The following is a 12,009-nucleotide window of genomic DNA, read 5'->3' as shown; positions in this document are numbered from 1 at the left end:
GGGCAACGGCAATAGCTAATAAAGTTTGGCAGTCATGGTATTCCGCTGACCAGCACCTTGAAAAGAGATAGACTATACCTGGCCTTTTGTTAGATTCCCTGTGCTGTTTGGGAGAGGCATTGTCTCTGTGTTATAGGGTAACACCGTTTAAGACCTTTTATATACGTGTGCACTTGCACAGCCTAGGAAGCTTCTGGAGCAGTAGGATTTTGAAGGTCTTCAGTGTTAGTTACCTCTTGCCATACTCTGTCCTTTTCCTTGGCTCCCATCCCCCAATTCACTTAATTCTTCCTGTTCCATTATTTCCGTTCATATCACCTGTGTTCTCTCTGCCCTTTGGTATCCCTTCCCATGCCCTTTCTAGATTTTTGATTTGTAAGGATTCTCAAATTTAAGCACACATATCTAAAAACTCAACGCTAGCATTCACATAGGAGGGAGATGATGTGGCATTTGCCTTTCTGGGTCTAGGTTACCTCACTCAGAATGCTTATTTCCAACACCATCCATTTACCTGCTGATTTCATTTTTTTCTTTATATCTGAATAAAATTCCATGATACCACAATTTCATTATCCATTCATCAATTGATAGGCATCTAGGCTGTTTCTATTTCATGGCTATTATGAATAGAGCGACAATGTATATGGATGAGCAAGTGTCTCTGAATTAGGATGCTGAATTGTATAGCTGGTCTATATGGTAGATCTATTTCTAGGTATTAAAGGAACTTATAGAATGTTTCCCAAATGTCTGTGCCAGTGTTCACTTCTAAGAGTCATGGGTAAGTAGTCCCCTTTCTCTATACCCACACAAGAATTTGCTATAATATGTGTTTTGGATCTTAGCCATTCTGACTAGGGTAAGATGGAATCTCAAAGTTACCTTATGTCTGAGCTAGGCAAGCTGCTGAAGAACAAAAGTAGATTTATATCTTTCACCCTGCACAAAACTGAACTCTAAATGGATCAAAGCCCCCGGCATAAAGTCCCCATAGACCCTGAATCTGCTAGAGGAGAAAGTGGGAAGTATGTTTCAACTCAGAGGCACCGGGAAAGCTTTCTGGTTGTTTTTTTTTTTTTTTTTTTTTTCTCTTGAGACAGGGTTTCTCTGTAGCTTTGGGGCCTGTCCTGGAACTAGCTCTGTAGACCAGGCTGGCCTTGAACTCATAGCAATCTGCCTGCCTCTGCCTCCCAAGTGCTGGAACTAAAGGCATGCACCACCACTACCTGGCTCCAGGAAGGATTTCTGAACAGGACACTGGTAGCAGGGCAGTATGTATATAATGACGTCAGTTGTATTCTTTTCCATCTCAGTACACTTCTCGTCTGTTGGTTTCCAGACTGCCAGACTGTTCTATGGAATCCTTCTGCCCTTCAGTCCAAGCCTTCCACATTGCTTAGTAGTGAAGGCCAATGTGCAGACAATAGAATATCACGCACGCAGGAGGCATACTGTTCTTCTCTTGACAGATTATTGCATTCCTCTTGAATTTAGGGTCAGAGTTTCAAGGTCTATCTATCTGTATACTAAGTCTTCCCCAGCTCCCTTCTCACCTATCCTTCCTTAGCCTTCACCTCCCACCTCAGCTACCAGACCAGAGCTTTGCATGTAGTAGTATATACCAATTATTTTATTCAGCATTCTTTATACTTATCTACCTTAATTTCCCAGAGAACAAACTCAGTTTTTGCTATTTGGATCAGACACTCATTTAACATGTCCAACTGTTTTCTTCTCTGTGTCTTAGCATGCCACTATTTGGACTTCTAATTAATATATACATCCTTACTTTTGATATGAAGTGTGTTCTGTTCATTGCAATCAAAAGGCTGGCTAGGAAGAAAGGCTGGAAATGGCAGAGACAAACCAGAGGGACAATAACTTGGAAGTATCCACTTAGAAACATCAAAAAGCTGTTCTGATGTGTCTAATGTCATTCACGTAGGCATCATCCATTTTAGAGAGCATAAGGCTTAGGCCAAGCTCCAATGCAGCCCATCCACGAAGGTCTGAGCTGGACAGAAAGTCCTGTAGTGTTACCGAACACCAGGGACATCTTGTGCTTGCCTGCTATGTCTGCTCTCATGAGCTAGAAAAATTCCAAATGTTCTCAGCTTTTTAAACACTCCTCACGTATCTGTGATTCAAGAACTAATTAAATACGAACATAGTGGCTCATACTTGTAATTCCAGCACTTTGAAGGCTTGGCTGAGGCAGGAGGATTACCATGAGTTTGAAGTCAACAGGGTTGTAGGGTGAGACTGCCTTGAAAAATCAAAGGAAAAAAAAGAAGAAAAACAATAAACTCTGAGCCATCTTTCAATTAACGAAGACACAAAGTTGACAATTCAGAAAGCTGGGGGTGTCTTTCATTGCTAATGGTTCTAATATGTCCTATTAGATGTGTAAAAAGTGCTCCCAGTCCAGCGCTCTGACTGACAGATGGACTCACGCTTCTCCTGGGTAAAGTCCTTGCAGATCATAGATTGGTCCAGGAACATTTTCTGTAATCCCTCTTTTTTTCAGGTTAAACATCATAAAGTAAAAAATTAAGCATTATTATTCCAAACGTAGACACTTTTCCCACTTGAAATTTGTTTTTGTCTTCATGGCATTTTAATCTAAAACAAATGGGCTTTTTATTTCAACTCTGTTTATGTCTTGTTAACTTTTCTAATATTTTGGTTTGTATGAAATGCCCATTATCTATTAAGTTTAGATGATAATAGCTGTCCAGTTTTTAAAAATTATACACAACTATTTATTTATTTATTTATTTATTTATATTTTTAAACAGATCTTGCCTCAAGTTTATTTGTAAAAACAGCATAAGGTCCTGAACATCTGCAAATACTGTGTAGGTGTTCACACCAGTCCATCTGTCTTCACATTGGCAGACTGTGACTTTTTTTATGGGGTCTTCACAGGGGCCTGGGCACCTTTGGGAGCCTGAGCTGCAGCTGAGGCCTCTGCCTTGGCTTGAACCTTGGGCTTTGTTTTTTGGAGCCTACGACCCCTGGCCATGTAGCTTCTAATCCGCTTCCCAAGCTTGGGGTGAGCAATTAAAGCCAGACGGGTGAGTTTGTGGGTGGGGCCCTTTGGCACCTTGGGCTTCACCACCTGGGGCTTCACCAGGGCCTTGATGGCCTCCGCACGTGCACTCATGGCCTTTGCATTATTTGCCTGCATCTTCTTCAGGCCTTTCTTGTTGTGCTTCTTGGCAAAGCACATGTTCCTCAGGAACTTGGGGTCAACCCCCTTGAGAGATTCGTATCTTTGTGACCAGGGTTTCTTGATGCCGTTTCTGTGCCATTTCCGGGACTGGTTGTGTATGGTGTGGTTCTTGGACTTGGCCATGGCTGGACGTAATCGGCGGCTCCCAAAGTGCCTGCAACCGGAAGCTATACACAACTATTTAAAACAGAGTTATTCTCATATCTTCAGGTGAAATAAAAATAACATGATATATTTGAAACTTTTTAACACTAAATAAATTCTAATTTTTTATTATAGTCAAATTAAGTTATAATATTATAGTCATTTGAAATTAGAGAACTGTCAGTAGATAGCTTTCCCTATGATATTACTATTTCCTTGTTGAAATGTTAGCTCCACACTTGCCCATGCATCTGACAATTTTATATGACTTACTGTTTCCCAATAAAGACATTAGCTTTTTATTTAAATTATTTTTCATTTTAACTATGGCAGAATTCTGAAGATCAGTGTCTTAGGGAATGTTCCTATTTATTACTTGGAGAGGTGGCATTGGGTAATAGAGTATGCAGAAATAAAAAATAGGACTGTTCAATGTGCCTCCATAGGAAGTAATTTGGTAATTTGTGGCTGTTACCTATTAGTTTCCTTGGAAGAACAGAGCTCGGTGGGTTAATGTGGAGTTTCTCAGAGTGTACCCCAAGGGGTGAAAGGGGACACATGGGAAGAGTTAGGACTTTTCTAGAAGTGGGCATCAGCACATAGAGGTGGAAGTGGGGGTGGCAGTAAAGGTGTGGGGTGGGCATGGGAATGGAGGTGGGCGGTTGGTGCAGGATCTTGATGGCAGACTTCTGAGGACAGACAAGTGAAAATGCCACGGATGCAGTTGGGGAAGCCCCACCAGGGACTGGCTGTGTCCTGTCTATCTGCAGAACAAATATGGTACCGGGAAAGTGGTGATACAGAGCCATGACCTAAACATTGTGAAGAGAAAGGGGGGAAAGAACAGAGTAGAGTAGTGACCAGTTGAGGGGGTGGCAGCAGGGAGCAGCGATGGGGTGATGTCAACAGAGAAAGCAAAGGAATGCAGATACATCAGGAGAGGAAGAGAGGCTCAAGACAGAGAAGGGCAGCACACCCCGAGCAGGCATGCGCTCTCGGCCCAGCAAACAGCCTGGGCTTTTGTGAGCGCCTCCTGAGGCACCGGATGAAATCGTGCTCTATGTCAGATGTGCCTGTCATTCTTATGGGGGTACAAAGCTCTCAGGAAGTAAGTGTTGTGAACAAAGAGACAACACAGAATCAAAAAGTCTACCTCAAGTCACATGTACTTTATTATTTTTCCTAATTTAAAATCAACATATAGAATAATTGTATTTTAGAGCAATGACTATTTTATCAAAGCACATGGAAAATGGATAGAAAAAATACTAGTTTACAATTATGGTATCTTGGTTGTTCTCTTTACTTTCTGAAGTGATTTCCACATTGTAGCAGATGTGAAACTCTGAGGGACATGCACATAGATCTATCTGCATTTATATGTGCATACAGACTCTTTCTGCTTGACGCGTGCAGCTGCTAGGTCTTATTTTAGGCACACTGTCACAGGACAAGAGAGGCCCCATCCTAATGCCCGGTAGTCTAAGTATTCCAAGACGTAACTGATAATACTTCTCTTGAAGCTTTCCAAGAATGGGAACCTTAGGGTCCACTATGACTATAGCTGAAAACCCTCCCCATGGTCTTCAGAAGCCCAGGAGACGGCACCTGCCCTCGCTCAATATGACCATCTCCCTCCTCACGCTGCCTCACTTCCATTCTTCCTCTTTCTTCCTAGAGCACAGTGCTTGCATCCTGCCTTTCCCCAGCCTGTGTGCTCTCTGTGTGAATTAGTTCCCCCTTAGGTATATAGGTAGCTCACCACACACCCCCACTTCTTCCTAGTCTGTTGATGGAGCTGCGGGCCACTTCCTGGCACCCGGCCGCCCGCACGGCTAGTTTTATCCGAAATAATTACACGGAAACTGTATTCTTTTAAACACTGCTTGGCCCATTAGTTTTAAGCTCTTATTGGCTAGCTCTTACATATTGATCTAACCCATTTCTAATATTCTGTGTAGCACCACGAGCTGGCTTACCAGGAAAGATCTTAACCTGCGTCTGTCTGGAGTGGGAGAATCATGGCGACTGCCTGACTAGGCTTCTTTCTCCCAGCATTCTGTTCTGTCTACTCCACCTACCTAATTTTCTGTCCTATCAAAGGCCAAGCAGTTTCTTTATTAATTAACCAATGAAAGCAACAGATAGACAAATGACCTTAACCAATAGACAGATGACCCTTCTCTATCACTAGTCTTTACAGAACTTTTTCCCACTGAGAATGAACCCAACCCACATACCTCCGCCTTCCCTCTTAGAAGTTGTCACTCTCCAATACTATAATCTTTATCTTACATATCAACTCTTTCCCTAGCTAGAAAAGAGAGCAGGAGGCGTGTCTGTTTCATTCACTGTCACACACACACTACTGAAACTGGGCAATGGAATTACCAGCTAAGGTGGAAATTCCATAAACAGTCACTGACGATTGCACCAGGCAGCGCAGTGGACCAAGAGTGAAGGTTAGAAAGAGAACAAGACAGGCTCCAGGCTCCAGGGTTCATGGGTGGCAGAGTCAGGCCTGCCTCTCTCCTTACTCTGGCATCCCACTGTGACCATGTAAGATGGTCAGAATCAACTTCAGACTCAGTAGAAGCTCTTTTCTTCCCCTTCCTGCCATCCATGTCCTGTGGAGAGCTAAAATGAGTAATGCCAAGCCCAGAAGGGACTCATACTCTGGATTATAGAAGCAAGGACCACCGTTCCTTGTCCATGATGTAAAAGGAGCAATAGCTGGCTATGAAAGGCTTTGAGACTGTACACGTTCCTGGGTCAATGAAAGCAAAGTTCTTTCCTGTTTCCTAACAGAAGCTAGGAGTGATAGAGCCGCATGTAACATCAGACTAACTGCACAGCAGTTCTGGCGACAACTGCGGAGCTTTCCTTGTACCAGGCTCAAACACAAAGCAACTAATCACAACATCTAATTAAAATCTTAAAAGAGTCCAACACCGTAGGCATTGCTATTGTTTGATTTACAAATGGGAAGAAAAGTCTCAGAAAGAACAAGTGACTGAATAAACATGATCTGGAAACTGACTGGTGTGGGCTTCCAGTACAGAGACAGATTTAATTAATACTTCAGGCTTCTGTGCTCACGGCTGCTTTCCGGTGAGAGTTCAGAAATGGAGATGAGTTACAGAATTAGTGTTTCACATAAGGAACAGAAAACTGTGGTCTAGCACCATGCAGGCAATGACTTAATCAGCATCCCTAATAAATCTTAGCCTGCACTGATCATCAGGAGCCCAGACTTCTGCTTTCATCTAGCTATTATTACTATTATGAAGTTCATGAAAGTTATTTCTTTTCTCTCAGGCTCACTTCTTTGGTGAGACATTTCAACCACACTGATAGCTAGGATCTTATGTTTTGGAATGTCCATAACGATTTTAAGCTACTAAAAATGCTTGGCTGGCTAGTAGGAACCTGGAGGAAGTCTTGGATAATATCTCCACACCATACATAAGTATCCTCTCTAAATCTCAGACTGTACGAACTCTAAGTAAGAGCTCTTGCTATTTAATTCCAGTTTATATAGGCTCACATAGGCTCACATAGGCCCTACCAGTTCTGGTTACTTATTTCTGCATGGAACAAGCTATCATGAGATCGACCTATACTTAATTTAAAATGAGACTGAGTTAATAAATTATCTTTACCAAATCATCCTTATACAATAGTGGTTTTAATACATTGAAGCATCTACATTTGATGCAAGATAATCTTTTCTAGGCTAAACAATGTACACTCCCTTGACTACGACCCATGATGGTCTCTCAGCCCTTCACTGCTTGCCAGTCCTCTATGAATACCATCAACGATAGGGTACCCAGAATGCAGTGCTCCAAACTTAAAAGGGTTGAGCTGGAAGCAGTGAGACTGCTTCCCCGGTAACATCATAGCTGTTAGGACATCCTTGCCATGGACTTAGTGTGGAGTGGAGAATGACTCCTCTTCAGCTTGTCTGTTAAAGCGCTAGATCTTTCTCAAATGAACTGATGCCAAGTTTGGTGTCCCCTGCTTTTAGACACACGCAGTTGTAATCCGGAATCTGAATTCATGATACTTTGCCTTTCTTTTATCTTGCATTTTACTTTGTTGGTGCTTGTTCAGCATTTCAGTCAATTCTATAAAAACGGTAGGTGCGAAAAGGCGGCTGTTCAGAGAGCTGTCTTAACAGCAGGGATATTCTAGTCCCGTGGCTGCACTAGGAAAGTGGCTTCTGGAAATGCGGAAGGGACAGCAGAGCGGCATGTGCAGAAGGGCCGTCACACTCTCTCTAACTAGACCGCGACATCGCCATTCACACAAGTACATTACACAACCTCGGAGGGTGGAATGGCAAGGCGTGTGCCAAAGTTCTAGCAGTCATAACACTGAAAACAAATCTAAAACATGGAGTTGTGTGATAAACACGCTGTCTTACAGAGAGGCCGAGCACCAAGCGACTCACCGCAATGGTATGAGAGTAGCAGGGGAGCAAATTGAATCCGTCAGTTGACTCAGCTAACAGGAACTATTACATGGAAAACGGTGGAGCGGGGTTCACGCCCTCCTTGCAGGCTCTCTACAGCTTTCTGCCCAACTGGACATCTCTTTCCTCCCAATCCCGGTGCTTCTGCTGTGCTCCCAGGTGCCTAGTGTTCCTTGCTGGTCCAATGTCACTGATTACGTTTTTCTTTGACTCTGCCTTTCTACACTTTCCCGAATGACATTTTCAAGAGCCCTATTCACGCCAGTCATGACATTATATATTATACTACAAAGGAGCTTAACATGTAACTGTTTTAGGGAATGTCGAGTTTTAGTTGTAGCTTGGGGAAATAAGTTTAAGTGGAACCGTTAGTCCCAGTGGCTCAACTTCAGGAACTGAAGTAAGACATTCTTTGGAGACGAAAACTCCTTTATAGTGTTTGATTCTCACATCATAGACTTTCAGCTGCTTCCTTGATCATTAAACCTAATTCAATAATAGATCAATAAACTGAATTTGCTCTGTAGATGCATTTACAAGTCAGCCCCGTGTCCTATAAACTCTGTTCCAGCTACATGGCTGAGGTTCTCTGAGGCTGCCTTGTTATTTTGCTTCATATATGGACAAACCTGTGTTGAAAAGACATGTGAAGTATAGATCTGATTAGCATGTCCAGAGCCATGTATTGCCCTGATTAATATCATCTTCAATGTGTCAATGGGTACACAGTTATTGCCTATAAAATTGTTCTTAAGCAACAGTTTAATTCAAATAAAATTTTAAGTCAGACTTGAGTCACATGATCTAGAAAAACATGATCAGAAATAACCTGTGCAGTGTATACATATTTATCTTCAAAATATAAGATAATATTGTTTATATATGAAATAAATAGCAGTGTTACCGAATTCTAACCAATTTAGAATTTGATATTTTTTTTTAAAAAATTTAAACTAAAATAATATTTGAGACTTTCCTAATGCGTATTTTATTCACATTTTTCCACACCTTCCTCTGTATTTCAATATTCCATGTGCTATCCCACTTCCTCTCAAATTCATGACTCCTCCTTCTGAGGGGGCCTTAAGTTCCATTAAGCATCTGTTGGTTGCATCCAAAATATAAATGCCATTATTGCACTATTAGAGCTATTGTGGCAGACTGGTCACTGGTGTGGTCCCTAGGCTTTACAGCTGGGTAGGGCTACCACCTTTCTCTCTTGGCAGTTTGGATAACACTTTGGGATACTATGGAGCTAGTGCTCAAGTGCAGGCTTCCAGGTCAGTTCCAGCTTGGTCTGTCAGGTCCTGTGTTTGACGTGTGTAATGTCTTTGGCAATAGGGTTTTACCTCTCAATTTTGGGGAGGAAACTAGAGGCAATGGCAATAGCCTCTATTGTTCTTGGGGTCTCTGGGACTATTCTGACCAACAATTGGAAGGGAGGTTTCCCATGCCTGGCACTAGAGGTTTGGTTAGATAGTCAATGGCTCTTGGAGGGACCCTTATCACCACAATGATATAACTTAATTTAAATTATATTATAGATTCATATATAATATATTCACATGTGTGTATGCTCATTTATGGTATATATTTTTTTTTAATATTTTCCCATGACTTTTTCAAACATTCTTACTATTATGTATCCCCCTTTCTTTCCTTTAACTCTGTATTGCTCTCCCTCCTCCCTCCCCAGTTAAAGTCCACCTCACTTTTTCTATCTCCCCCTCTGCAGCACCTGTGCCCAACTCTATTCCTCTCTAGAGATCCTTCTCCCTTATATCATGGTCCCCTTTTACTTTCCTGTTTTCTGCAGTTATTCGAGGCACTGCACTCACATCTGAAGATTTGGAGTTAGGAACCACAGATGTGAGAGAACATGTGTGTTTGTTTTTCTGGGTCTGGGTTATCTCACTCAGTATAATAGTTTTTGTCCATTCATTTACCTATAAATTTCATGATTTCATTTTTCTTTAAAGATGAATAGAATTCCATTTTGAATATGAACCATATTTTTTATTACCCTTTTACCAGTTGAACGACATTTAGGTTGTGTCTTTCCCCTGGCTGTTGTAAACAGTGTGGCAATGAGCAGGCATCTATCTGTGGAGGAGGCTGTCAAGCCCCTTGGGGTTATGCTGAGGAGTTGTAGAGCCGGGTTGTACGGTGGATCTACTTCTACCTTTCTGAGAACTCATCATACTGATTTCTCTGTGGCCAGTCATGACCTGGAGTAAGAAAGGGCTGTTCATTATCCCCACTCCTCTTCAATAAAGCACTTGGACCACTAGCTAGAGCAACAAGCTGAGGGAAGGAAGTGAAAAGGGATGTAAATGGGAAAGGAAGTCAGATGAGCACTGTGTGCAGATGGTGTGCAGAAAAGCCTGTAGCCTTTCTCTGTACCAACCGCAGATGTGCCGAGAACAAGATCATGGCAATACTCCCACTCATAGTAGCCTCAGAGAACATCCAGGAGTAAATCACCGAGACAGTGGAAGACCCATGAAATGAGAGCTTTTATACCCTGAGGACAGAGACTGTAGAAGACACCTGAAGATGAGAAGACCTCCCAAGTTCACGGCAGAATTAACACTGTGGAAATGACCATCCACCTGAGGCAATTTACAGACCCAAAGCAGTCCCTATAAAAATCTCCATGTAACTCTTTAACTGAAACCAAAGAAACCATCCTAAGATCCATATGGAAATACAAAAGGCCCTAGAAAGCTCCAGATCAATCCCACACAAAGGAAGAATGCTGGAGAAATTTCCATACCAGATTTCAAGCTACATCACAGAGCTATAGCAATAGAAGAAAGATCTTCCCAAGTGTTTGACATTCTCAGCAATTAAAGAAATGCCAATTAAAACTGCTTTGAGATTTCATCTTACCCTAGTTAGAACGGCTAAGATGAATAAAACAACTGAGAACACAGGCTGGCGAGGATGTGGGGAAAAGAGAACCCTCATTCTGAGTCAGCCAATTTTTAGAGAAAGTTCTCAAGGCTTTCTTGAAGACTGATACCACCAAGTTTTATTTAGAATTGTTTTTAATTAATTTTTTAAATTCACATTTGCATGGCAGTTAGTAGGGGTTAAGTAAGTCCTTTGACGTCTTCTGCCCAGGGGAAAAAAAGCTAAGATACATTTTGCATTAAGGTAGTAATGTATTTTACATGTGGATTTTCAGTTATAATTCATGAACTCATCTAGTAGGTAAGACCCATTCAGAATATGAGAGTTTGGGTTAAATACGTAGATAAGAAATAGAAATTCAGAAACATTTTCTCAATGTCATATCCAACTTAATTATTTGACATATATTCACAAATTTATTTATTAACTAGAATTTAAAATATTATTAATTCATATTTGTGAAAACTGAAATAAACACAGGCAATAATTTACCTCTGAACTTTGTGTGAAAAATTATGATGATGAGACACATCATAGGTAAAGCTGCTGAGAGAATGGAAGTATTGCTTACAACAACACGCTATACAAAATAGCTGTTCAGTTATTTTGTTATTTTCCTATGGTGTAAGATGCAATCTGAAAGAGAGGTTTCCTGGATATGACCTTGTAGGAAGCATGACAGAAAGACCTTAGTTTTAGCTCAAACCCAAGATTTGATATAAATAGTGTTAGCTTCAGGAAACGTATGTATTCCTTTTCATCTTAGTTTCTTCGTTATAATGACAAAGACAGCATCTAGTTAGTATAGTCATGAAAGTTTCTTGAACTTAGGACGGGGGAGACTGTTCAGTCTGTGAATGGTGTTGAACCTGCTGTGTATTCCGGCTGGCCCTGAACTTACTATACTCTTGTTACAGCCACACTGGTGTGCAGAGCCCAGGCCTGCATCCCAATCCCAGATGCTATCTAGGAAGTTGTGGAGTCACAGAAAAGATGCTGCTTGCAATGGCTTCATCCCAAGCTATCGTACAAGTTAGAACGGTTAATACCCGGAGGCCTTCGTTTCTTTACTTCTGAAAAGATTGTAACAATTTTAAATGGAAGAAACCACATTTGGGTCACTCGAGTTATCTGTTCACACAAGGGTTTCAAGACTGGGTGGGATTCCAGAGGACAGCTGCCCTCGGAGGCACCAGCTCAGTCCCCCAGTCTCACCAGCCCCAGTAGCGTTCCT

The 12,009-nt window shown here is 41.7% G+C and overlaps 3 protein-coding genes across 3 annotated transcripts in view; 1 reads left to right on the top strand and 2 right to left on the bottom strand.

Annotated features, from left to right (window-relative positions):
• Positions 1-12,009, bottom strand: part of Fam227b (family with sequence similarity 227 member B) — a 147,537-nt gene that overhangs the window by 64,855 nt on the left and 70,673 nt on the right.
• The window catches only part of Fgf7 (fibroblast growth factor 7), a 54,221-nt gene that overhangs the window by 13,494 nt on the left and 28,718 nt on the right, over positions 1-12,009 (top strand). The gene's annotated exons all lie outside the window — the stretch shown is intronic.
• LOC126495441 (60S ribosomal protein L29-like) lies at positions 2,915-3,388 on the bottom strand. Its single transcript, XM_050133038.1, has one exon. The coding sequence runs from the start codon at positions 3,359-3,361 to the stop codon at positions 2,915-2,917; it is 447 nt and encodes a 148-aa protein (XP_049988995.1). The 5' UTR covers positions 3,362-3,388.

This window comes from Alexandromys fortis, unplaced genomic scaffold (assembly GCF_014885135.2).
Source record: "Alexandromys fortis isolate MF-2015 unplaced genomic scaffold, M_Fortis_MF-2015_v1.1 scaffold_6, whole genome shotgun sequence".
In the NCBI taxonomy this organism is placed as follows: Eukaryota; Metazoa; Chordata; class Mammalia; order Rodentia; family Cricetidae; genus Alexandromys; species Alexandromys fortis.
Note: the sequence above shows the minus strand (reverse complement) of the source record. Positions and strands in the feature narration are given on the sequence as shown.

What these genes read in the sequence shown, in the direction of transcription:
- LOC126495441 (XM_050133038.1), bottom strand. Translation starts at nt 3,361, where the DNA reads ATGGCCAAGTCCAAGAACCACACCATACACAACCAGTCCCGGAAATGG.